Source organism: Mesocricetus auratus, unplaced genomic scaffold, assembly GCF_017639785.1.
Source record: "Mesocricetus auratus isolate SY011 unplaced genomic scaffold, BCM_Maur_2.0 Super-Scaffold_100041, whole genome shotgun sequence".
Classification (NCBI taxonomy): Eukaryota; Metazoa; Chordata; class Mammalia; order Rodentia; family Cricetidae; genus Mesocricetus; species Mesocricetus auratus.
The window spans coordinates 418,752-444,104 of record NW_024429218.1 but is presented as its reverse complement, the minus strand read 5'-3'; the positions used below and the strand labels follow the sequence as shown (position 1 = coordinate 444,104).

Sequence of the window (25,353 nt, the reverse complement as noted above, 5' to 3'; positions counted from 1 at the left end):
AGAGAGTACATGCCATGTTTCTCTTTTTGTGACTGGGTAACCTCACTCAGGATGGTTTCTTCTAGTGTCATCCATTTGCCTGAGAATCTCATGATTCCATTATTTTTTTCTGCTGAATAGTACTCCATTGTGTAAATGTACCACATTTTCTCTATCCACTCTTCGATTGAGGGACATCTAGGTTGCTTCCAAGTTCTGGCTATTACAAATAATGCTGCTATGAACATAGTGGAACAGACATCTTTGTTGTATGAATGGGCATCTTTTGGATATATGCCTAGGAGTGGAGTTGCTGGGTCTTGTGGTAGGTTTATTCCCATTTTTCTGAGGAATCTACATACTGATTTCCAAAGTGTCTGAACCAGTTGGCACTCCCACCAGCAATAGAGGAGTGTTCCCCTTTCACCACATCCTCTCCAGCATAAATTGTCGTTGGTGTTTTTGATTTTAGCCATTCTGACAGGAGTGAGATGGTATCTCAGAGTTGTTTTGATTTGCATTTCTGGATGGCTAAGGATGTTGAGCACTTTCTCAAGTGCCTCTAAGCCATTTTAGACTCCTCTATTGAAAATTCTTTATTTAGTTCTGCAGCCCACTTTTTAATTGGATCCTTTGGTGTTTTGGAGACTTGCTTCTTGAGTTCTTTGTAAATTTTGGAGATCAACCCTCTGTCAGATGTGGGATTAGTGAATATTTTTCCCATTCTGTGGGCTGCCTTTTTGTCTTGCTGACTGTGTCCTTTGCCTTACAGAAGCTTCTCAGTTTCAGGAGGTCCCATTTATTCATTGTTGCTCTCACTGTCTGTGCTAGTGGTGTTATGTTCAGGAAGCTGTCTCTGCAAGCCATTTTATTTATTTATGTATTCATTCATCCATCCATGTATATGTGTGTGTGTGTGTGTGTGTGTGTGTGTGTGTGTGTGTGTGTGTGTGTGTGTATGCTACTAAACTCTGCTTTCTGGTCTCCATTGTTGGTAAGTCATTCCCTGTTGTTGTGCTTTTTTTTCCCTTGAGGGTATGCTATTTGGGAAAATTGCCTACTTCATCATCACCTTGGAGATCCTTTGTTCTGTGTGTTTATAGGATTTTATATGTTATTTTCAGACAATCCACCACAGACCATAATATCCCATGCCATCCTGTGAGAAGTTGCTTGTATTATTTTGTAAATGGCTCCCATAGGCTTGTATTTTGAATACTTGGTCAACAGTTGGTGGAACTGTTTGGGAAGGATTGGGCTATGTGTCCTTGTTGGAGGATATGTGTCACTGGTGAATGCTTTGCTCTTCCAAATGCCCACAGCATTCCCATTAGCTCCTTATATGTTGTAGTTTTGTCTTAAGATGTGAGCTCTCAGCAACTGCACCAATGGCATACCTCCTGTCTCTTGCTCTGCTCCCTGGAGCCATCTCATGAACTGCTAACACTCTGAAACTGCAAGCCTGAAATAAACTGTTGGTCATGGTATCTCAATATTAAAAAGGTAGCTGAGATGCATATAATGCCTGTATGTTTCCAGGATTTTGTCTCTGTTATGTGCCTAATTGGGTACCTAGTTAATAAAATGCTTGCTAAGTGGCTATTACACAGTATATTCAGAGTTGTTTTATTCATTCTTTCCAGTTTGGGGGCTTTCAAAAGGCTAGGCATACACTGTACTTCTGAGCTATATTCCCTCCCATTCTTTTTACATTTTACTTTCAGTGAGTGCTTCACTAAAGCTTCCTAGGCTAGTCTAGAACCTCTGATCACCCTACCTCAGCCTCCCAGGAACTGGGATTATGGACCTAGGTCACCAAGTCCAGTTCCAGCACTGGGTTATTAAGAACAGCAAGGTAAGATTTATCTTTGATCACAAAAGAAAGTCACCACATTTCTGAATATGATGTAGAGTCTGTGTGGACAACTAGATGACTGCCTGGGTGTGGTTTTGCAATAGTGCTTCATTTTCTCCAGCCCATATACCAGTAGCATCCCTGGGACAGGTAAGTAAGCATTTTTTTCTGTCTCTTCTTTTGACTATTTCACCTTTCTTTTTCAGATAATATCTCATTATGTAGTCAGCATCGGCCTTGCACTCAGCATGTACCCCACTGTGAAACTAGCATGAGTACTTTTCCACGGCAGGTCTCAGAAACAGAGTGCATGCATATGTCACCCTTTAGATGCTATCTAGGAAAAAGCAAGTGCAGAAGGGAAACAGATGTGAGCTGTGTTCTGTCGTTGTGTTCAACAAGTATGTCAGATGGCCCATCTGCAGACACACAAACCAGCCTCCCTAGATGTGGCTGGCTCCAAGAAATTACTTTGTACAGCTCTTCGAAATGGCATTTCTCAAAAATGTTCCTGTGGGTCCCTTACTATTTCTGTTAGTGCTGAAGATGGAATATGAGGGAATAGAAAATTTATGAGGGATGGGTACATGATTAAAAATGAACTGTAGGAAACCCACCATGGACTGGCATACTTCTTTCCATAACGACCAATTAGTGTGGATTTGCAAATAGGAGTCTCAGCATGCCCATCTCTGAGACTTGTAGAATGTTCCTCTGTCTTCCTGGTACTTCCATGCCCCATTTATTTACAGCCTCTCGATCCCTGTATCAGTAGACTGCCAGGACTAGACTTTCTCTGTCCTGAGCTCTGCCCAAAGCTTGTAGCTCTGAGCCTCCAGAGAATGGGGAATTTATTTTGGCATAGGGCTTTGTAGAGTGCTGCACCCTGTCACTCACTTCTCATGACAACCCTCTGGGCTTGAGAGTGAAGTTTGATTACTTCCATCTTACAGATAGTTCATAAACCTGAAACCCAGCACTGAAGAGTATTTGCCTAAGATCAGGCAGCTAATAAATGCCAAAGCTGATATTTGAGTTTTTCCATTTTGAAATGAGATGAAGCAGGGAGTAGTATAATTCACTAGGCATAGGAGTTTAGATCTTCAGGAAAGGACTGAAGTCACTAGAAAATGAGGGTGCCCTGGCTCGATGCACTTGAACCCTTGTTTTTAGGGTCTCTGGGACCATGGACTGCACCTAAGGTCTATTCCCTTTAGAATGCATATGTTGTTTCTCGTGTTCTCCGTGCTTCTTTTCCGTATTCCCACACCTCTATGGGCTGTTCTAGTATCCCCATTTTATGGAAAAATAACTCCGAATCTTAGCTGAACACTCAGAAGTCATGTAATCATGGCTCTAAACCCAAAACTGTCTTAACTTCACTGTGGCTAGCCCTTCTCCTACGTTCTCATTTCTTGTGTAGGCTAGACAAGGCTTTCCCAAACTCATGGAACTGTTCGTTTTCTAACTCTCTGAAGAACAAATGAGTCAAGCATGTAGGCTCCATTTAAAGGCCTGCTGAGAATAAACCTTCCTGCTAGGGATAAAAGTGGTACACTCCAGGGATGCTGCTGAGGGTAGTAATGGTCCAGTTGCTCTCATCTACGGACCTTATTCAAAAATAAATGAACATCATTGTAGACCATTTGCTTTAAATCAGCAAAACCGTTCTTGGCAGCTTTTAGACAAGGTCCTGTGTGTCTGCTAGTCTTTTATCTTGCCCCATCTGGCACAGAAAGTCACCCTCATGCCACCACTGAGGTACCGATGATGCTGATCTCATAAAGGGAAGTGGCTGGGGCAGTGGCTGTTTCATGTTTCACCTGTTTGGTGGGGAGTCCTAATTTATCTCCTTTTTCTCTTAGCTCTTATGCCTTCTCATTACCCACATTACAAAGGTTAGGAAGTCCGATTCCAGACAGTGGTTACAGAAAATGTTGATGGTTGACTCTGCAAATTGATACCCCACTCATCTAAAATTGCCTTTGTGCTGCTTTCTCTGGAAAGAGAGGAGGTTCTCTTTAGATAACTATAATCTTTCAGCCCCCTATGGGCCTTAAAAAAGAACACTACCAGTGTTCCTCTCCATGGAACCATTAAGTGAACTTCTGCCTACTCTTACCCTTTCCTAGGAAGATAAACTTCCTGATAATTGAATTTTCAACTGCAGTGAAATGAAAGCAAACATGTGTTGAAAGAGGCCTGGTATTCACAGCTTTTATAACAAATGAGGTCTAGAAAGGCAAGCAAGATTTCTAATGTCTCCTCAATGATCGTTTCTAACATAGACCCTGTCCCCCCACCCCCCAGTTGGATACAATATAGAGGTTCCAAACTGGCAGTGGTTACACTTCAGTTGATGTGACTGGATATCCCTGAGTGTCTGGGCACTTACATTTCCTTTGGATGCTCTGATCTACTGTGAGACACCCAACAGAGAATGCAGTGAAGAAATAAAGCGTATAGGTTCCTGATAAATGCTAAAATAATGAGAGACACATAGCACTTAAGTCTTTCAAGCCGTAGCTGTAACTCCCTTTATTGGTAATGACTCAAAGCTTTTCATTGGTTTCTTATATTAGGAAGTACAGCGCTTGGCACACAGTGGGCAGTCACCTTCTCCTAACATGGCTGTCTGTCACATGCAAATAGATCCTCACCAGGAAAGTTCAGCTTGCAGTATTTTGCCTTTACAGCCATGCAAAAGCATTTGCATGGAGTAAAGTGTACTTGGGATTTAGAATTTGGGTCTTTCACTGGCTAAAGTCTTGTGGCATGTTCCTCTTGTAATGATGGACAGCAGCAGAGAGCTTAAGTTAGCCCTGTTCTACTAGAGGAAACAGCCATAGCTCTATGGTAGGCACTATCATTCAACTGTAATTTCTGGGTTCAGTGCATTAAATGAATTTCTGATTTATACTATGTTTGACTTAAAATAACATAATCAAGACAGAACCTCACCAGAAGTCAGGAAACATTGCTGTTTAAAGATAGTTATTATTTCTTCATCCCTTCCACTACCAGGGTGATTTCTGACCCCTCGAGGGACAGGCAACATGGCTTGGTTTTCAGAATAGTTCACAGGCCTTTACTTTCTCTCCCCCCCCCTTCTTTGTCAGAGAACTGACAGGGTTTAAATGCATTCAAGATCAGGACCTGTGCCATTAACTCTTGCTCAGTAATGTTTGTCTGATTCCTGGATTAATTATCCAGTTTCTGAAAACCAGGTCTGGTTCATCTACCAACAGTCCTTTGTCAATGAGATGTAGGGCAACGTCACAGGATTTGCAGGATGTGAGTAGACAAGGGCCTTTGACTCAAACATGTATCTATGAATGATATATGCTGCACATGTATAACTGTGTACATAGACGACAGATAAGCCATCAACCTTATAATGTGACATCTTTTTTACCTTGATGTCTCACATCCTTGGCAGGAAATAGATGACAGTTGATGGGCTAACAGCTTCCTTGACAGGGTATGGACATGATAAGCAATGGACAGATATGTGATATGGAGAGATAATGACACATGTGTGGTATGACTTTTTATTACCATTACTACTGTTACTATTTTTAGGATCATTTTTCAAAGATAGCTGTCTTCACAATCTGATCTGTTAACACCATCTTGTATACAGTCATCCCTTAGCTAAAAACTCATTGGAGATATTTTCATTGGATTTAACCACTCAGCTAGGCTAAATTCAAGAACCCCAGTAGGCTTTACATCGGTTCACTACTGGCTAAGTAATATGTTTAAAGAGAAAATAGCAAGCAATGATCAACATCTTATTCTCAGGGGTAATAGCCCTGCCGAAACACCCCTTTCTCATCCCCTATTATTATTAATACAGTGTTATTATGTAATGTACATTGTGTTCCATAGGGTGCTCATTGCCTTTATATTACATATACATAATACATAAGCCCTACCCTTAAAAACCAATCATTATAACCAAGGACAGGCAATCACAGTAGCTAATAGATGTGGTAAGGGACTCCCAGTTTTTGCTTGTGATCAGGCACTTTATACTACTTTATACTTCTTGACTCGGAATTAACCAGCAATGTGTGTGAGTGTGTGCATGTATGTGTGTCCACACTAATTCCTGGAGACACTCTGCTCAGTACTGCCCTATTTAGCATCCTATTTGTAGGTCTGATGTAATAAGCTGGTGCTTTTGTGTATCTCAAATGTAGGACCTGAGAGTCACTGCTCCTGAAATGTCTTTTCAAACTCCAAGGTCAGGGCTTATTTCATTGTTCCATGTGCTTCCATATAAAGACTGATTTGAATATTCCCAAGGAAAGTATATTATAACTGACATTGTGTGTTGGAAAGAAAAAAAATCAACAAAACTTAACCACCTAAGTTTACAAAATAACATCATTTATTTGGTCTTGGTTTTCCCAAATTGGAAGGTAGAGCTGATTTGCCAATTCATTTCCCCAGTTGTGCCCTTCTGTGAGATTGAATAGAAGAATCAGTTGATAAGTATTAATTGCCCTCAAGGGGGCTCTGGGAGCTACCTCTGTTTGCTGTGCCCACTGAACCACACCAAGTTGCAATACTAGGCACCACCTCTGATGCCCAAATTCAGTTTTTCCCTTTGGCTCATGTGGTTCCAGAGCAGAGCTGGCTGGTGTTGGGTTTTGACTCTAACTAATATTCCTTACCTGTAGAAGAATCCTGAAACTGCAGTACACGTGTGTTGTAGGCCAGCAGTGACACTGTTCAAATGCATACACTGGGGAAGCCCAAGCAGCAAAGGTCAGCGTGGCATAGAGGCTGGGTAGTGCAGAACAGACTTTAGAGCCTTTATCCTTTGGATCTGGTTGTATTCTTGATGTTTCATTATCTTAGGTAGTGAAGAACAGACTTTAGAGCCTTTATCCTTTGGATCTGGCTGCATTCTTGATGTTTCATTATCTTAGGTAGTGAAGAACAGACTTTAGAGCCTTTATCCTTTGGGTCTGGTTGCATTCTTGATGTTTCATTTTCTTAGTTTCCTTAATAGAATTTCAACAGCTGCTTATAATCCTATGCTTTGGAAACAAAGCCGTATTTAGCAAAAAAAAAAAAAAAAGTGATTCTTTATTAGTAGTACTTGGTATTACCTTGAGGGAGTACTCCTTTATGATAAAATACAAGCTTTATTGACCCTCATATTTTCTGATTTGACTTCCCATCTCCAATCTGTTGCTCCATTCCAAGAATTGCACTAATAACTTGTTTATTGCTTTTACTTCTCAGTGCTCATTTGAGCATCTTATTTGAATCAGTTTCCACAAGAATCAAAAGCTTCCCATTGAAGCACATATGACTTTTCAGACCCAGGTCCAATAATTCTTTATAATTCTGTGGTTTCCCTGGCATGTGCTTCAGGATTATTGTGTAGAGAGGAAGATAATATTTGTAAATTGCTTCACAATAGTGTCTGTTATACAGCAAACATTCTACAAATGTGAACTTACTGTTCACATAAAAACAATAATATCCTCTTTTTATTAGTTGGTCTCCTGAGTCCTGAGAACATTCCACCTTTACTATTCTTCCCTTGTTATACAAAATTGGGCAGCACAATTAATGATTAGATAGATAATATCTTGAAGAATTGAATGAACTCTGTAAACATTTTAATTATTTATTTGTCAGTATCTGTATGGGCAGGTACATCTTTTCCATTGTACAGATCTGGAGGTCAGAGGGTATATTAGGAATTGAATTGTTCTCTCTTTCTAATTTTGTGAGTCTAGAAGGTCTTTTTATTGTGCCATCTAGGGATGATATTCTTTATCATTCTGCACTTTCAGGAATGGTTAATTATCCACATAGACAGTTAGCCATCCTCAGTATCTGGTTTCCTTGACAACCATCATATAAATTGTAAGGGCTTGTTATGGAGGGTGAATGTCAATATAACCACAGTCTAAGTAGCCTGGAGCAAAGCTTCAATGTCAGGATGTAAATATTTGAAATCATCATAAGTTTTCTTGGTTAATGTTCTTGAATGTCTTGCATGAGTAGAGTGAAGATATGCTCTCTCCATGAATGAGCACTGAGGAGGATCATTTTGCCAGTGAGCTGAAGAAATTCAGACTGCCAATCTTTTTACCACATGAGAGTGTTTTGTTTTCCATGTGTTGTGAAAGAAAACAATTTTAAACCAACCAAAAATTAACCACGTGGCTCATAGGGTTTTTCCCCTTAACCTATCATGTGTCTAGTGTTCACATACCTGGCTGTCCTTCAGATGGGATCTTTTCCAAGTGAGTTCAGGGACATGGAAAAAAGGAGAAGTTGGGTGAGAATAAGAGACAGATGCAGCAGATGACCCCAGGACAGAGAAAGGTGCTTTCTTGTGATTAAATCCAGAATGGCAAGCAGTGCTGTGTAGCCCAGTGCTGAGACTTTGCTGTGTTTACTTTCTCCACCTCCCTGTGGGCAAGGTCAGTGTGGTGTGATCTAACAGAGATCAGTTCTCAGCTTCTTTCTGAAATGACCTCTCCTCTCACAAGGATATAGTTTTCCCACTAATTTGATCACCATATTCTCCCATAAGATTTTAATAACCACCCATTAGAATGACTAATTTTTTTCTACCTCTGTATGAAGGTAGGGTATTAATGAGTTCACTAGACCCAAGATAAATGATAAATGAATGTTTTATTGGGGAACAACTCACACAGATAATAGTAAAGAACTGTTGCAGTGGTCCTGTTTCAGAAGATGCAGCCTCTGCCCTTCTGATGGTCTCCGAGACCCAAGAGAGAATGCCCCCCCTTCTCTTCTTTTCCTTCATATCCACACCTGATGCCACGCCCAAAGGGGTGTGACCACTAAACAAATTCACTGGCAATCCATACTGTACATCCATACAAAACATAGTGTGCTCTTGTTAAGTATGTATGCATTGATGGTAACAGAAAAACGAAGACCTTATTTTCATCTTTCAATGCATTTATTACAAGGTAATTACCTTCATTCATAGTAAGAGTTAAGTATAGTTTCAAAAGTGTTTATTTGTGTATGTGTCAGAAGTACACATAATCACACATATACTGTTACATAATCTGTCTGTTCAGTAGGCAGCTGTATTTTAGAAAATTTAGTATGGGTACAAGGTAAAGTTCATATTCTGCAGGCAATTTAGCCAGTGTATTTTCTCTGTTGGCTACACTCTTCTCCCCTGATCACATGCATGTCAGGTCTTTCCACACTGTCACTTACACTTTTAGGATTAAAGAAAGCTCTGATGTAGACTGGCCAAAGACCATGTGCCTGACTTAGAAAAAGAACTGTGTCTGAGAAGCCCCATACCCACTCCAGGTGAGCCATCATCTCCTGAAATACTCTTAGGTCACAAGAAAATGTCATTTCTCCCTTAAAGCAAAAATCCCATAACCCAACTGAGTGTTGGTTGAAAGCATGAATGAATCTAGCTCAGTAGTCCATACCTCATTGGTAGGGAAGGTACCCAGTAAGCAGTGGATTTATTTCTTTTGACATTTGTTTTTTTGTGGCAGGGTCTTTTGTAGCCTAGGATGGCCTCAAACTTATTGTATTACTGAAGATTTCCTTCAACTTTGGGTCTTCCTGCATCCACTTCCCCAATTCTGGCATTTATCTTGTAGATGTTAGGTGAGTACTCTACTGAGCTGAGTACTTGTCCTTTTAGCCGGCATTGTTTGTGCTGATGCATTGTTTAACTTTCAAACTCTATCCAGAGTGTTCTCTCTGTGCACAGCCCTGTTTTAAGTATACATATTATAATTATATACTGGAAGTATACTAAGGACTGCAATTTATAAAAATATTAAGTTCACATGATGTAGGAGCTAATGTAAGTTTCCCCTCATGTGTTGAAAAAAATCTACTAGTCATTATGGCAGCAATATTTGAGGGAATAAAAAAGACTGCAACAGTTCTGTTCACAAATCAGAACTATGGGTGCTGAGCTGAGCTACATTTCAGAGTCTGACATGCTGAAGAGTGTGCAAGTAGTCAGGGATCACTCCAGTGGCCCTTAAGCCCCTGAGATCTAAACAGAAGCTGCTTCTAAGACTGTGATCTGATGAAAGGAAGGGACTCTGCACAGACAGGAGGAAGATCTCCTCCTAGACGTAGGTCTGATCATGTCCCTCTTGGCTTACTGAGCCCTTCCAGAGTGACTTGTATTCACAGAGGTGATTTGCAAGTAGGTTTCTGTGGCTTTTTTTTTTGTTTCTGTCCTTTCAATTTTCATATTTTTTTCTTTTTTTTTGACCTTTTTTTATTATTATTATTTTTTTACTTTCCATTTTAAATTTAGATAAGAAACAAGGTTGCTTCACAAGTCAGTTCGAGGTCCCTCTCCCTTTCCCTCCCCTCCTCCCGTGCCCTCCCCCCATCCCCCCCCGTTATCCCCTCATTCCCCCAGGGTGAGGCCCTCCATGGGGGTGTCCATAGTCTGTCATTTCATATAGGGCAGGGCCTAGACCCTTCCCCAAGACCCTTCTGTGGCTTTTTAAATGGGATATGGCAGGTCTTTTGTTAGTTAGGTTGTGATTACACATTAAATAATTCTCCCTTGATACTTTATCACCTGTACAGACCAGCCTTGAGATTCTGCAAAGTTTCTTTCAAAGATGCTGAAGTTGGGAGATGTGAGTCATAGAATTCAGTACTGCAGTTGATCTTGGTTTTTAAGTACATCACCACAACATTGGCTACTTACATGGAAACAGGATTTCTAAGTTTCAAATGTCACAAGAGACGGGGAAGCAACTCCCAAGTTTGTCGCTGTCAACATAGCCATCCCTTTACTAATCTCAGGAAAGATCTCTCCTTGTACTCTCAGGCAGCTAACAGCTTTCAGTGGACACTGTGACTCAGAGCTGTCTATGACCTGTTCTGGGCATGCAGCTAATTGGGAGCTACATGAGAAGCCTAGCCAAGGAGACATGGGGAACTGCTGCTTTTTGGGTGTCCTTTGCTTAATGTTACTTCATTTATAATATGTAGAGTTTAGAATAACCTGCAAATGCTGACAGAAAACTCCAGACTCTTGAGCCCTCCCCAAGATCTAATGAATCTAGGATGTGCCTAGGAATCTAAATTTTTGGTATATTTCCTCCAGATAATAATCCCTTAAGGTCCTTATAATGCTCTGTAATTGCCTTCTGCTGCTATAACCTGTGTAAATCATGCATTCCTAAAATGCATATGAGACCAGATCAATCTGCTAGTGAGAACCCTTTCATTTTTCCACTCTGTCTTAGGTATTGCCCCGTACTCTTTAGTAGGGTATACATACTTTTCAACCTTCTGCCCTTTCTGTTCCTCTGTCACTTCCAACTGGGCAATCCTAGATTATAGCTGACTTAACACGCAAAGGCGCATCTAAACAAGGAACGTAAACTGACCTCACAAGCTCTCCTCTGGCATTCGTATGTACATGGCAGCACACACTGGAATGTCATGAACTCATACAGTAATCATAAATATTAGAAAGGTTTCAGGCTATAGTTATTTTACATGAACACACATAGTCAGGTGTGCATAGTGTGTGTACAGGCTTGTCTGTCTGTTTATATTTCTGGGCCCTCACAAATGGCGCCTTTTCTATTTGCCTTCAGCTATTGGAGAAACTCCATTTCCAAATCATTTTTGCAGACCAAACTGAAAATTCATTTCCTCCAGACATCTCCATCTGATTGTGTTCCCCGTCTTTCCCGCCCCTCCGTTTTAATTGTCTTTCTACCAGATGGCTTGTGTGCACACACTTAGCATTTATTCCAGCACAGTTCACTGTATTCTGTAATTACAGATGTGGGAGCCCTTGTCCAAGATGGCTTCCAATAAACCCTCTAGTATCTAGTATCCACACCCTTCCCACACAGCACCTGTGTGGCTGGAGAGAGAGAGTGAAGAAATGGCACCATGCTACTTCTGAGGCCTGCTACATGTAGACATGCTGGCTTCTATCCCCTCTCTTGGACTCTTCACTCTGGGAAAACCAGCTGCCATGTTGATACTTGTACAACCATTGGAATCATCCAGGTGTTGAGCGACTGAGTCTTTCTATTAGCATACAGTGAGTGTGAGGGTTGCATACTGTGTGACAAGATTAGATTGTTCAGCCCAAATCCAGACTCTGATGACTAGAGATTCCACTACCTTCTTGTGCATAGGAGTCCATCTGACAGACATGTTCCTAAACTCTGGCATACCGAAACCATGTATTCTACTTGTGGAGGGTGTGTCTCATGCAGTGACACTATGCAATAATGTGTATGAATGCCTTTAGATGACTGATCTTGCCCCCTGGCTTCTCCTTAGCGCCAGGGACACATAAAGTGACCTTAAGATGCTAAATATTTATGTGTGCATACAGGAGTATGTACACGTGTCAGGGAAGGTCTTCCTCAGCCACTTTCTACCTTATTATTTTGAGAGAGTTTCTCACAAATCTTGGAACTGACTGATTTCAGCTAGAATGGGGAGACACTGAGCCTCAGGGAATATTCAGTCTCTGCCTCATGATGTATGGTACCCCATCAGGTTTCTTTCTTTTTTTTTTTTTTTTTTACAAGAGTTCTTAGCAGTTAAACTCAGGTTCTTATATGTATTATATGTATAGCTCTTAGACTAAGCCATTTACCAAGCCTCCTAAAGTTCCTTTTTAAAGGCAAAGGTAAATAACTCACAAAAAACAATCAGCTATTTAGTAAATATGGGTCTTGCCACTTATGTTGCTCTCGTTGTGGTTGGGAGTAGGAGGAGTACCCAGAGCTTGCATGAGGCACCGGAATGTTCACACTCCAGAGAGGGTGCACTATAAGTGTCCCTTCATCAAACTGATGTACATACAGTTCTAGCCACTCCCCCAAAGGGACCACCTCTTTAGGCAGGGCAGACTCAAGGCCAGCTACCTTTGTCCCATATATTTTGGTACACATTCTGCTGGGTACTTTGGTTCTCCTTCTTCATTTAATGCTTCTCTTCACCTTGTGTCATGTGATTCTAAGAAGGTGAATTTTCCAGAGTGGCTATGATGAGCACAGGATTTGGAATTTATCTCAGAGGACTCCCAAGCCTCTTTGGTCGCCCCACCCTGTGACTGCATTTTCCAATTCCTCCTCAGATGGTTTTACACATGTACTGTGGTTGCTAGAACAACTACCAGAACATGAATGACTTCTCAAGTATTCCCAGCTGCAATGATTTTTAATTGCTAAAAAAGTCAAAGCGTTTCTTTTTCTTTATTCTTCTCTCATACATTATATCCCAACCTCAGCTTCTTCCTGTGTCCTTCCCCCAGTCTCCTCTGCCTTGCCTCTCCCCCAGATCCACTGCTCCTCTTTCCCTTCAGAAAAGAGCAGATCTCCCATTAATATCAACTAAACATCGCATAACAAAATGCATTAAGACTATCTATAAACACTCATATTAAGGATGGACAAGGTAACCCAGTAGGAAGAAAACGGGTCCCATGAGTAGGAAAAAGGCTCAGAAACGCCCTACTCTCACTGTTAGTAGACCAATAAAAACCCCAAGCTAAACCAGCACATGTATTCATAGGTCCTAACACAGACCCATGCTGGCTATGTGGTTACTTCAGTCTCTGTTCTGAGCCCCTATGAGTCCTACTACTTCATTCTGTATGCTATGTTTTCTTGGTGTCCTTGACCCCTCATTGACTCCTTCCTCCCTCCCTCCCTCCCTCCCTCCCTCCCTCCCTCCCTCCCTCCCTCCCTCCCTCCTCCCTCCCTCCCTCCCTCCCTCCCTCCCTCCCTCCCTCCCTCCTTCCTTCCTCTCTCTTTCTCTCCCTTCCACCATCCAGCTTCTATGTCTGGCTATGCAGGCAGTGTAGGGCATATGCTCCCTCTAGTGGCTAGGATTTCAAGTTACACCAGTCATTGGTACTCCCTCAAGTTCTGAACCATTCACTACTGCCCCAATGCATCTTGCACACAGGACAGATTGTTGGCATTAGTGGTTTTGTTGTTGTTGTTTGTTTGTTTGTTTGTTTTTGGCTGGATTGTTGTCTCAGTCCTGCCGCTGGGAGCCTAGCCTGGCTAGAGAAGATGGCCGGTTGAGGTTCCATGTCCTCCATTACAAGGAGTCTGCACTAGATTCATCCTTACATACTCGTAGGTCAGAACCCTAAGTTTCAACCTTGTCCCCTAACCCCCTTCTCACCTATTCCAGTGTCTCTCCCTGTTCTGTTTCCCTCAGTCTCTCTCTCAACCTAATCCCTCCTGCTCTGAAAACCCACAAAATCTATTCTAGTTCAGCTTCCCAGGGATGTGTGTGTGTGTGTGTGTGTGTGTGTGTGTGTGTGTGTGTGTGTGTGTGTGTGTGTATCTAACGTCACTGGGCCTGTGGATTTTATCATGGTTATCCTTTACTTCACAGCTAATATCCACTTATGAGTGGATACATAATATGCTTGTCTTTCTGGGTCTGGGTTGCCTTGCTCAGAATGATTTTTTTTCCAGTTTCATCCACTTGTCTAAAATTTTCCTGATGTCATTTTTTTCTAATAGCTGAGTAATACTCTGTTGTGAAATTTACCACATTTTCTCTACCCATTCTTTGAGGGTCAATGTGATTTTTAACTTAGAGAAAAATGTTCAAATAGGTAAGGAACCTATTTGATGCCCAGAACCATGCTAGAAATACTAGGCATTCTGGTGTATGCTTGTAATCTAGGCAGAGGTATGGGTATTTGGGGTTCACTGTTCAGTTAACCTAGCCCAAGTGATGAGCTCCAAGCCAAAGAGACGTTGAGTCAAAAGGCATGGAAGACATTCTTGAAGATGATACCTGATGTTGTCCTGTGCTCTCCACAGTCAGACACGCGCATGCACACTAGTGCACACACACTCATGGCTTGCTAGTTAGTTAAGCTGTGATTATATGGAAAGAGTTCTGCTCTGACCTTAAAGGAACGCAGAAATGTAGAAGAGCTTCAGGGACAAGGAACAGGAAAGGTCTCAGCTCAGGCTTTGCTTACTGTGGTTTATCACCAGCAGATGAAAGCTTCTTACAGGAATTTAATAAATTAGCAAGCGCTTCCCCAGTCTCTGACACTCAGTGAGTAATGATGCATTTCTCCCTGCTGTCATTACTGCAGTGTCCTAGGGACTATTGAGAATCAGCATTTCCAAATGAGAAGTGGGCATCCTTGCCTGGCCAAACCAGCCTTCCCACCTGCCTCTGTATTTGCTGCCAAAGTCCAGAAACTTGGCATTATGACAGCACACCACTGTCCTTTATTCCTTGGGTTGGGATTTGTGACTTTTGACGATAAATTAGTAATGTCCCCATGCTCACATCACTGCAGTGGTCAGGTTTTCTAGGTCACTTTTGCAGGCTTACTAAATATTCAGTATACTTAAGAGTCAGCTACAGAGCTTTGAGGGAATTCCTTTTTTTTTTTTTTTTTTTGGTTTTTACGAGACAGGGTTTCTCTGTATTATTTTGGAGGCTGTCGGTCCAGCCTAGACTTGAACTCACAGAGATCTGCCTGCATCTGCCTCCTGAGTGCTGGGATTAAAGGCGTATGCCACCAACACCCAGCCGAGGGAATTCCATTTAGTTCCCATGAATACCATAGTGTCAGAGCTTCAGTAAGGTAAGTTTTGAACTGACAGTGTCCTCCATCCCTCACTTGAGAAGGAACTTGTAAGCTCTGAAAGTTTCTGCTTCCTTATGTGTGTGCAGTATATTGCAATCTTGGGTTCAATTGCATTGTTGCTAATTAAAGCCTCTGCTTTAATAATACTTAGAATTATCAACCGTCACTACAGGAGTACTGTTCTTCCCATTACAATGAGGCTAATGCCATCTTTATTATCTTTTTAACTACGTGGGCCCTTGGTCATGTTAGCTACTGTGGGGAATGACTCTGTCAGGCACTCTGTTTCTGTTGGATGTTGTGGGATGAGTGTTTGCATAGGATCCACTTTCTTCCTTTATCCAGGATGTTCTTTTCAACATGGACCCCTAACTTAATGACCCTTGTTGTGCTGGAGCGTACTCATGGATGCAAGGAAAATCAATACCTCCATGAATGTCCTAAGAGACTGACTAGAATACTCACAGGTCACTCTCACCAAACAATATCCTCCACCTAGAGCATGCCATTGTATTTCCACACCATCCCTGAGATCTTACATTTTCCAGTTATTGATATCTCTGCTGTAAATGAAAGGGATTTTTGAAGGTAAAGTTTGTTTGCAGATACAGGCAAAGCTAAGGGCCTGCACATTCACCATGCTGTTCTTGAGCATCAACCATGGAGTGAAAAGGACATTTTCCTAACCTCAAGGACTTTCAGTCAAATGCACGGGACAGACATGGAAAATTAAACACAGTGTGTAATTTTGCTGTGCGTGGGGGGAATAAGATAGCTCACTTCAGGAGCTCCAGTCTAGCCTGAGGCAGAGAGGAGGTGCCTCCTTTTGTGACAGTGGCTTTCAAGAAGGACAACGTACAAAGAAAGGGAAAATGGGAGCAGTGGAAACCATGTAAATCCTGGAATGAGCTGATTATAATAAATGTATATGCTTCCCATTCCTCATTCTTTCCCCCCAACAATTCCTTCATATTCTATTCTTTCCTGGGGTTTTCATTCGAAATACAAACTCATTCACAAGCCTCTTTTACATTTAATTGAACACTTGGACTTAATTGATTATGAATTAAGTTTGGGACTTGGGGTGACATTCAGGACTGGGCTCATGTGGAGATTAATTTGTTCCTTAGTTTTGCAGTGCATCCAAGTGTCTCACATCTGTGTTAAAAATAAAACTCAGCGTCAGGGCCATCTAATTAAATAGCTTAACCCAACACTGTGGCTCTCAGTCTTAGCCACGCTCTCCGGCTTTGATGGTTACCAAAATAGATGGATAAGTTAATCAAAGGTCTGATTAAATAGCACAGCTATGCAGTGTGGAGTTGTGATTTCCAGGCTTTGGTTCAGGCAGATTCTCTGGGGAAGAAAGACATTGAGCTGCATTCCTGCATTCCAAAGGCCATGGCTTCTGGGAGGATGAGTTTTATAAAGCACACTGGAAGGAATTGCTTGCTGAGGTCCTAGATCTTGAGGTGAGGGCCACCTGTAAAGTTAACTCAGGGAATGATGGGGTAAGTTATGATGATCAAGACTTGAACCCAAACTCAGGAAACAAACAAACAAACAAGCAAACAAACAAAACACTAGAACCTTCCTCTGGCAAATTCCTGGTTGAAGCCGGAGATTGATATGAGGTGTCTTCATCATTTGGTCTCCACTCTATTTTTTGAAGAATGCTCAGTCTGAACTGGGAATTCATCAATTCAATTTGGCTGGCTGGTCAGTGAGGTCTAGTGATCCATTTATTTCTGTGCTTCTGTCTTCCCATCACTGGAGTTACAGGTGTGTGCCTTTTATGTGGCTTACTATGGTCCAAACTGTGGTCCTCCTGACTGCTCAGCAAATACTTTACTCTGAGCTATCTTCCCAGCCCCTCCTCCAGCAATTCTAACCACAAGTTGACATTATGCCTGCTGTAGAGTGCAGCTGGGGGTTGGGTGATTACAGTTCTCCCTTACTGCCCTTCACTCACCTGACCCTACTTGAATTTTGCCTCTATGATTTATAAGTTATTATGCTTTACTCTGACCAGGGCTTAGTTCCTGCCACTGGTCAATATGGCTGTGCCCTGCTATCCCCTCCATTGCTTTGCACACCCTTGTCCCTTTGTCCTTTCCTGGTTTCTGCACTTGCTCCAGGTTATGTAATCTCCTCTGAAGACTTGGAGCTAGCAGCCTCAGATGTCAAAGAACATGGAGCATTTCTTTTTCTGGGTTTGGCTTACTTACTTAGTATATATTTTCCTAGTTCCATCCATTTACCTTCAAATTCTATCATTGTATTTTCTTTATATGTACCACATTTTCATTAACCATATGTCAGCTGAAGGGCATTTAGGTTGTTTCAATTTCCTAGCTTTTGTGAATAGAGCAGCAATGAATATCCCTTTGTAGCACAGATTGGCCGTGATCTATCAGCCTCCCAGGTTCTATGATTATATGTGAGAGCCACCCACGCAGAACTCATCCTTACTTCCTTAAACACAAGTGTCTCATAAATGGAGTTATAAGGACAAAAGAGATGAGTATTGTTTGGAATTCTGAAGTGGTGGTTCCTGCTTCATCAGAAAGTGTATACTAAGTGTTTATCTGTTGGATTAAAATGTGGACCATGAGTTCTGTGCAATCCCTCCACACACATGATCCATGCATTTCTTCCCACAATGGTCTTCACAAATGACATACATAGATGAGAATTTTTATCACAATGAGGCTATATATAGGCTTCAGCATTTTGTTAGCATGTGCTTTGTGGTTGATACATTTATAGGACACTGGTGTTTCTGGTGTGTAATCCCTGCATCTCTGAGGTTGTTCATGTAAGTCTAGCCTCCATTACTATCAGGTGACCAGCATTATACAGATTCTGACCAGGTCCTGGTACCAACTGATCCTATTATAACTTTAAAGTAGGTGTAAGCATACGTATTCGAAATAAAATGAGGTTTAGTGATCTTTAATGGCACATACGTTAAATTTATTAAAGAAATAATTCGTCCAGTACCTGGGGACTACCACTGAGTCTCTACTCCCAGCAGGAGCCTATGCACTACTGCTTCCTGTTCTCCTTCTCCACCCATGGGACCAGGACTAGGATCAGTAAAAGAATAAATACCAGAGAATTGAACTAGCTTGCACCCACTGAAAGGGAACCCTGGTAACCTACCCACCAGGCCAGGAAGAGGCTCTTTCTCCAACCACTAGAAGAAGGGATGAGAAGGAGACAATATAAAAGCATACTCAGCAACAGAAAAACAAGTATGACACCACCAGAGTCTAGAGACTATACCAGCAAGACTCGAACATTCCAATGCAGATGAAACAGAAGAGAATGACCTTAAAAACAACTTCATGAAAATGATAGAGACCGTCAAAGAAGACAAGAGAAAAATCCCTTAAAGAGTTAGGGAAAAAAAGAAAGAAATGGAAGAAAAAAACAAACCAAAAAAATCCCAAAAATGCAAAAAAAAAAAAAAATGGAGGAAAAGAGAAAGCAAAAATGAAAGAAATAGTTCTAACAGTGCAAGAGTTGAAAGTGTAATAGAGACAATAAGAAATTTTTAAAAACCACAGTCTTAAGGAATGCTAGAAACACAAAAGCTTGCCTAATGGCCAGGTACTGCAGATGCAAATATAACCATACAAAAGAGGGAAGAGAGAATCTCAGGCGTTGAAGATACACTAGGAGAATGAGATTCATCAACCAAAGAAAATCTTAAGTCCCACAATTCCCTAACACAAAATATCCAGGAAATATAGGATACAGTGAAAAGACCAAACCTAGGTATTGAAGAAAACCACCTCAAAGGGGCAGAAAGCATATTCAACAAAATCATAGACGAAAACTTTCCCAACCTAAAGAGACATACCAATGAAGGTACAAGAAGCTTACAGAACACCAAATAGAGAGGACCACAAAAACAAAAACATAAACAAAACTTACCACATAATTATCAAGACCCCAAACATGCAAAATAAAGAAAGAATATTAAGAGCAGCTAAGGAAAAAGGTCAAGACAAACCTATCAGAAATACACCTGACTTCTCCATGGAAACTCTGAAAGCCAGAAGGTCCTCGATAGATACTCTACCAACACTAAGATGCCAGCTAAGACTACTATACCCAGCTTTCAATCATTATAGATGGAGAAAACATGATATTCCATGACAAAACCAAATTTCAACAATACATATCCACTAACCCATCCCTACAGAAAGTTCTGGAAAGAAAACTCCAACCCAAGGAAGTTAACTACAACCAGAAAAACATAGGCAACAGTCAAAAGAAAACAGGAGTGGAAATCCACATACAATTCCAACAACAACAACAGTTCCAAAACAATCAAGAATGACCAATCAATGGTCATTTATATCCCTCAATATTAATGACCTTAACTCACCCATAAAAAGACACAGGCTAACACAAAGACAGAATCCATCCTTCAGCTGCATACAGGAAACACACCTCATCCTCAAAGACAGACATTACCTCAGAGTTAAGGCTTGGGAAAAGATTTTCCAATCAAATGAACCTAAGAAACAAGCAGGGGTAGTGATCTTAATATCTAACAAATTAGACTTTAACTAAAATCACTCAAAAGAGATGAAGGATGTCATTTCATACTCATCACAGAAGAAATCCACCAAGATGAAGTTTCAATTCCAAACATCTATGCCCCAAATACAAAGGCATTGACATTAATAAGAGAAACATTACTAAAACTCAAATCACATATAAAGCCCCACACACCTATAGTGGGAGACTTCAACACCCACTCTCACCACTAGACAGGAATACCAGTCAGAAACTTAACAAAGAAGCAAAGGAACTAATAGAAGTTATGACTCAATTGTGATTAGTAGACATCTATATAACATTCCATTCAAATAAAAAAGAACATAACTTCTTGTCATGGCCACATTGAACCTCTCAAAAATCGACCACATACTTGGAAACATAGCAAACCTCAACAGGTACAAAACAACTGGAATAACTCCATGCAGTTTATCAGACCACCATGCGTTACAATTAGAATTCAACAACAATACAAATTGCAGAAACCCTACAAACTCAATAATGCACAATTACACCATTCCTGGGTCAAAGAAGAAATAAAACAAAGAAATTAAAGACTTCCTAGAATTTAATGAGAATGAAGACACAACATATCCAAACTTATGGGATATTTTGTCAGCAGTGCTATGAGGGAAGTTCATATCACTAAGTGCCCACATGAAGAAATTGGAGAATAGTTACACTAGAGAATTAACAGCACAACTGAAAGCTCTAGAAAACAAAGAAGCAAAATCACCCAGGAGGAGTAGATGTCAGGAAATAATCAAATTGAGGACTAAAATCAATAAAGTAGAAACTAGGAAAACAATACAAAGAATCAAAGTAACAAAGAGTTGGTTCTTTGAGAAAATCAAAAAGAAAGACTAACCTTTACCTAATCTTACCAAATGGCAGAGTGTGAATATGCAAATCAACAAAATCAGAAATGAAAAGGAGGACATAATAACAGGCATTGAGAAAATCCAGAGAATCACCAAGTCATACTTTGAAAACCTGTACTCTACAAAATAAGAAAATCTAAAGGAAATGGACAATTTTCTGGATACATATCACTTGCCAAAATTAAATCAAGAAAGATAAGTAATTTAAATAGACCTATAACCCCTATGGAAATAGAAGCAGTCATCAAAAGTCTCCCAACCAAAAAAAAAGTGTCATATGGCCTCAGTGCAGAATTCTACCAGATATTCAAAGAACAGCTTATACCAATTCTTCTCAAAGTATTCCATGCAACAGGAGTAGAAGGGTCTTTGCCAAACTCTTTCTATGAGGCTTCAATAACCTTGATACACAAGCCACAAAAAAACTCAACTAAGAAAGAACTTCAGACCAATTTCCCACATGAACATTGATGTAAAAATACTCAAGGAAATACAGGCAAATCAGAAAGGAAGAGGTCAAACTTTTACTGTTTGCAGATGATAGTTTATATAAGTGACCCAAAAAGCTCTACCAGGGTACTTCTGCAGCTGACAAATACCTTCAGCAAAGTGGCACGGTACAAGAGCAACTCAAGAAAATTAGTAGTCCTACTATATAGCCACAAACAACATAAAATACCTTGGGGTAATGCTAACCAAACAAGTGAAAGACCTATATCTTTTAAAGAAAGAAATTAAAGAAGACACGATGATCATAGATAGGTAGGATCAACATAAGAAAAATGGCAGTCTAACAAAAGTAATATACAGATTTAACTCAGTCCCCATTAAAATTCCAGCACAGTTATTCACAGACCTTGAAAGAACAATAATCAACTTTATATGGAAAAACAAAAGATCCAGGATAGCCAAAACAACACTGCTCAACAAGGCAACATCCGGAGGCATCACTATCCCTGACTACAAGCTGTGTTACAGAGCTGTAGTCCTGAAAACAGCTTGGTATTGGCACAAAAATAGTCAGATAGACCAAAGGAATCGAATTGAACACCCCAACATTAACTCATACACATTTGAATACCTGATCTTCGACAAAGAAGCTAAAATTATACAATGGAAAAAAAAAAGCATCTTCAACAATTGGTGCTGGCTGAACTAGATGCTGGCATGTAGAAGACTGCAAATAGACCCATGTCTATCACCATGCACAAAACTTAAGTCTAAATGTATCTAAGACCTCAACATTAATCCAGCCACCCTGAACCTCTTAGAAGAGAAAGTGGGAGATACCTGTGAACGAATTGGTATAGGAGCCTGTTTCCTGAACAAAACACCCATAGCACAGACACTGAGATGGACAATAAAAAATGGAGCCTCCTAAAACTGAGAAACTTCTGTAAGGCAAAGGGCACAATCAACAAGACAAAAAGGCAGTCCACAGAATGGGAAAAGATATTCACCAACCCTACATCTGACAGAGGGCTGATATGCAAAATTTACAAAGAACTCAAGAAACAAGTCTCCAAATCACCAAAGGATCCAATTGAAATGTGGGCTACAGAACTAAATAGAGAATTCTCAATAGAGAAGTCTAAAATGGTTGAGAGGTACTTGAGAAAGTGCTCAACATCCTTAGCCATCAGGGAAATGCAAATCAAAACAACTCTGAGATACCATCTTACTCCTGTCAGAATGGCTAAAATAAAAACACCAATGACAATTTATGCTGGAGAGGATATGGAGAAAGGGGAACACTCCTCCACTTCTGGTGGGAGTGACATCTTGTACAGCCACTTTGGAAATCAGTATGGAGATTGCTCAGGAAAATGGTAATCAGTCTATCACAAGATCCAGCAATTCCACTCTTAGGCAAATACCCAAAAGATGCACATTCATACAACAAGGACATCTGTTCCACTATGTTCACAGCAGCATTATTTGTAATAGCCGGAACCTGGAGTAAACCCAGATGCCCCTCAACTGAAGAGTGGGTAGAGAAAATGTAGTACATATACACAATGTAGTACTACTCAGTGGGGGGGAGGGGGGGAGGCGGACAATGGAATCTTGAAATTTGCAGGTAAATGGATGGCACTGGAAGAAACCATCCCGAGTGATATAACCCAGTCACAAAAAGACAAACATGGAATGCACTCATTCATATATGGATTTTAGACATGAATCAGGGGAGTGCCAGCATACAATCCCACTGTCAGAGTCTGGGAAACAGAACCTTTATCCAGCGACTGATGGAAGCTGAAGCAGATATCCACAGCTAAACCCTGAACTGAACTCTTGGAATCCCCTGAATGTGGGTTTCTATCCAGAGGCCTAGGCAATCTATGTTGTTTTGAGTAGTAGATCAGTATGTATCCTTGGCATACAAATGAACTTTGGGTGCCCATCCCACAGTGAGGGATGCTCTCTCAGCCCGGACCCTTAGGGATGTCCCAGGTTCTGCCCTGAACTAAATGACAGACTATGGATATAGCCCATGGAGGGTCTCACTGTCCCTGGGGAATGGAGTGGGAATTGGGTGGGGGGCTGTGTGGATGGTAGGAGGGTGTGGGAGGGAGGGAGGGAGAGGGAGCTGGGATTGACATGTGAAGCAACCTTGTTTCTAATTTAAATAAAAAAATGTAATCTCAAAAAATAATTCTACTTAGGAATAATGAGGTGCTACGTTTTGTTTTGTTTTTGTTGTTTTAATTTCACATACTTATTTTCTTCAGTGGACACATAATTTCTCTAATAATAAAAAAGTATTTTCAAAATCTCAACATAGAATTTGCATTTAATATTATTTCACAACTAGAATTTTATGTCTGTATTGAATCAAATACATTTTTTTATTCTCAGAAAAACTTGATGTGGCAAAGTGAAATGAATAATTCTTTAAAGAAAATCCATTTATTCATTTAACACGTTTGTAAAATTGTTTTTTATTTGTGTCTCAGCATGGTTTATAATGTTTAAGCAATGAATCCATGTGGTGATTTATTTTCTTTTTCTTGTTTTACCAACTCCCTTCTTTCCATCTCCCTCCCTCCCTCCCCCCCCTCCCTCCCTCCCTCCCTCCCTCCCTCCCCCTCCCTTCCTCTGTCCTTCTCTCTATTCTGTCCTGTCTAGTCTGAAGTGTCCTGGATCCCCAACAAACACTACTCTGGGATTTACGGCCTGATGAAGTTGGTTCTGACCAAGACTCTACCTGCCAACCTGGAGAGAGTGATTGTCCTAGATACTGACATTACCTTTGCAACTGACATTGCAGAGCTCTGGGCCGTGTTCCATAAGTTCAAAGGTAGGAACTGATCAACCATGCTGATTTTTAAAGGCATTTTACTTTTTCTTTCTTTCTTTCTTTCTTTCTTTCTTTCTTTCTTTCTTTCTTTCTTTCTTTCTTTCTTTCTGTCTGTCTGTCTGTCTGTCTCTCTCTCTCTCTCTGTCTCTCTCTCTCTGTGTGAGTATGTGTGTGTGTCTGTATGTACACAGATGCACATACCACAGTATACATGTGGAGTTTGTACAAATTTTGAGATCAGTACTCCCACTTTTTTTTTTTTTTTTTTTTTTTTGGTTTTTACGAGACAGGGTTTCTCTGTATTGTTTAGGAGGCTATCGGTCCAGCCCGGCCTCGAACTCACAGAGATCCGCCTGCCTCTGCCTCCCGAGTGCTGGGATTAAAGGCGTGCCCCACCACCGCCCGGCTCAGTTCTCCCACTTTTAATGGCAGGGGTTGAACTCAGATGGCCAGGCTTGCTAGTCAAGCAGTTTAACTCATTGAGCCATCTCTCAGGCAGTGTTTGTTTATTTGCTTTTCATGTGGACCTCAGGATTGAATTTACGGCCTTGTATGAACACTGAGTGATACTCTGGATGCGAGCTATTGCATTTCTTTAGGGATTGAAGGGATTAGATGCATGTCCATCGCAAAACCAAGTATAGGAGACTTCATAGCCAGCAAATAGTTATTTATATATATTTTATGCAGATGATCAAATGCTGATGCTCTTTTTTTCTCTATATTTAAATTTTATTTTTGCCTTTTATTGAAAAATTATGATTTTTATTTTTTGTGATTGTGATTGTAGTTTCCCCTCCTTCTGCTCCTACCAATTCCTTTCTACCTTCCCTTTCATCCAGATCCACCCCTGTACCATCTCTATTAGGATGCAAACTGGCTTCTAAGCAGTAATAATATACTAAAATATATAACACAAGAAGATATAGCAAAATCTAACACCTTTGAATAGGGCAATACAAACATACAGAATGAAAAGAAGATAAGAAGAGGCTCCAGAAACAGAGGTGCTGAGACCCAGTTGTTCACACACTCAGGAATTTCATATAAACACAAAACTGGAAGCCATAATAAATAAAATAATAAAATATAAATATAAGCAAACAAATAAGTAACAGCCCTGTTACAACAT

At 40.7% G+C, this 25,353-nt stretch overlaps 1 protein-coding gene across 4 annotated transcripts in view; it reads left to right on the top strand.

The window, feature by feature from the left end:
• Positions 1-25,353, top strand: part of Large1 (LARGE xylosyl- and glucuronyltransferase 1) — a 459,671-nt gene that overhangs the window by 219,173 nt on the left and 215,145 nt on the right. For all 4 annotated transcript variants that reach the window (XM_040734825.1, XM_040734828.1, XM_040734827.1 and 1 more), the window contains one exon: positions 24,050-24,221. In XM_040734825.1, coding sequence (XP_040590759.1) covers positions 24,050-24,221 — 172 coding nt within the window. The remainder of the gene's footprint in view (positions 1-24,049; positions 24,222-25,353) is intronic.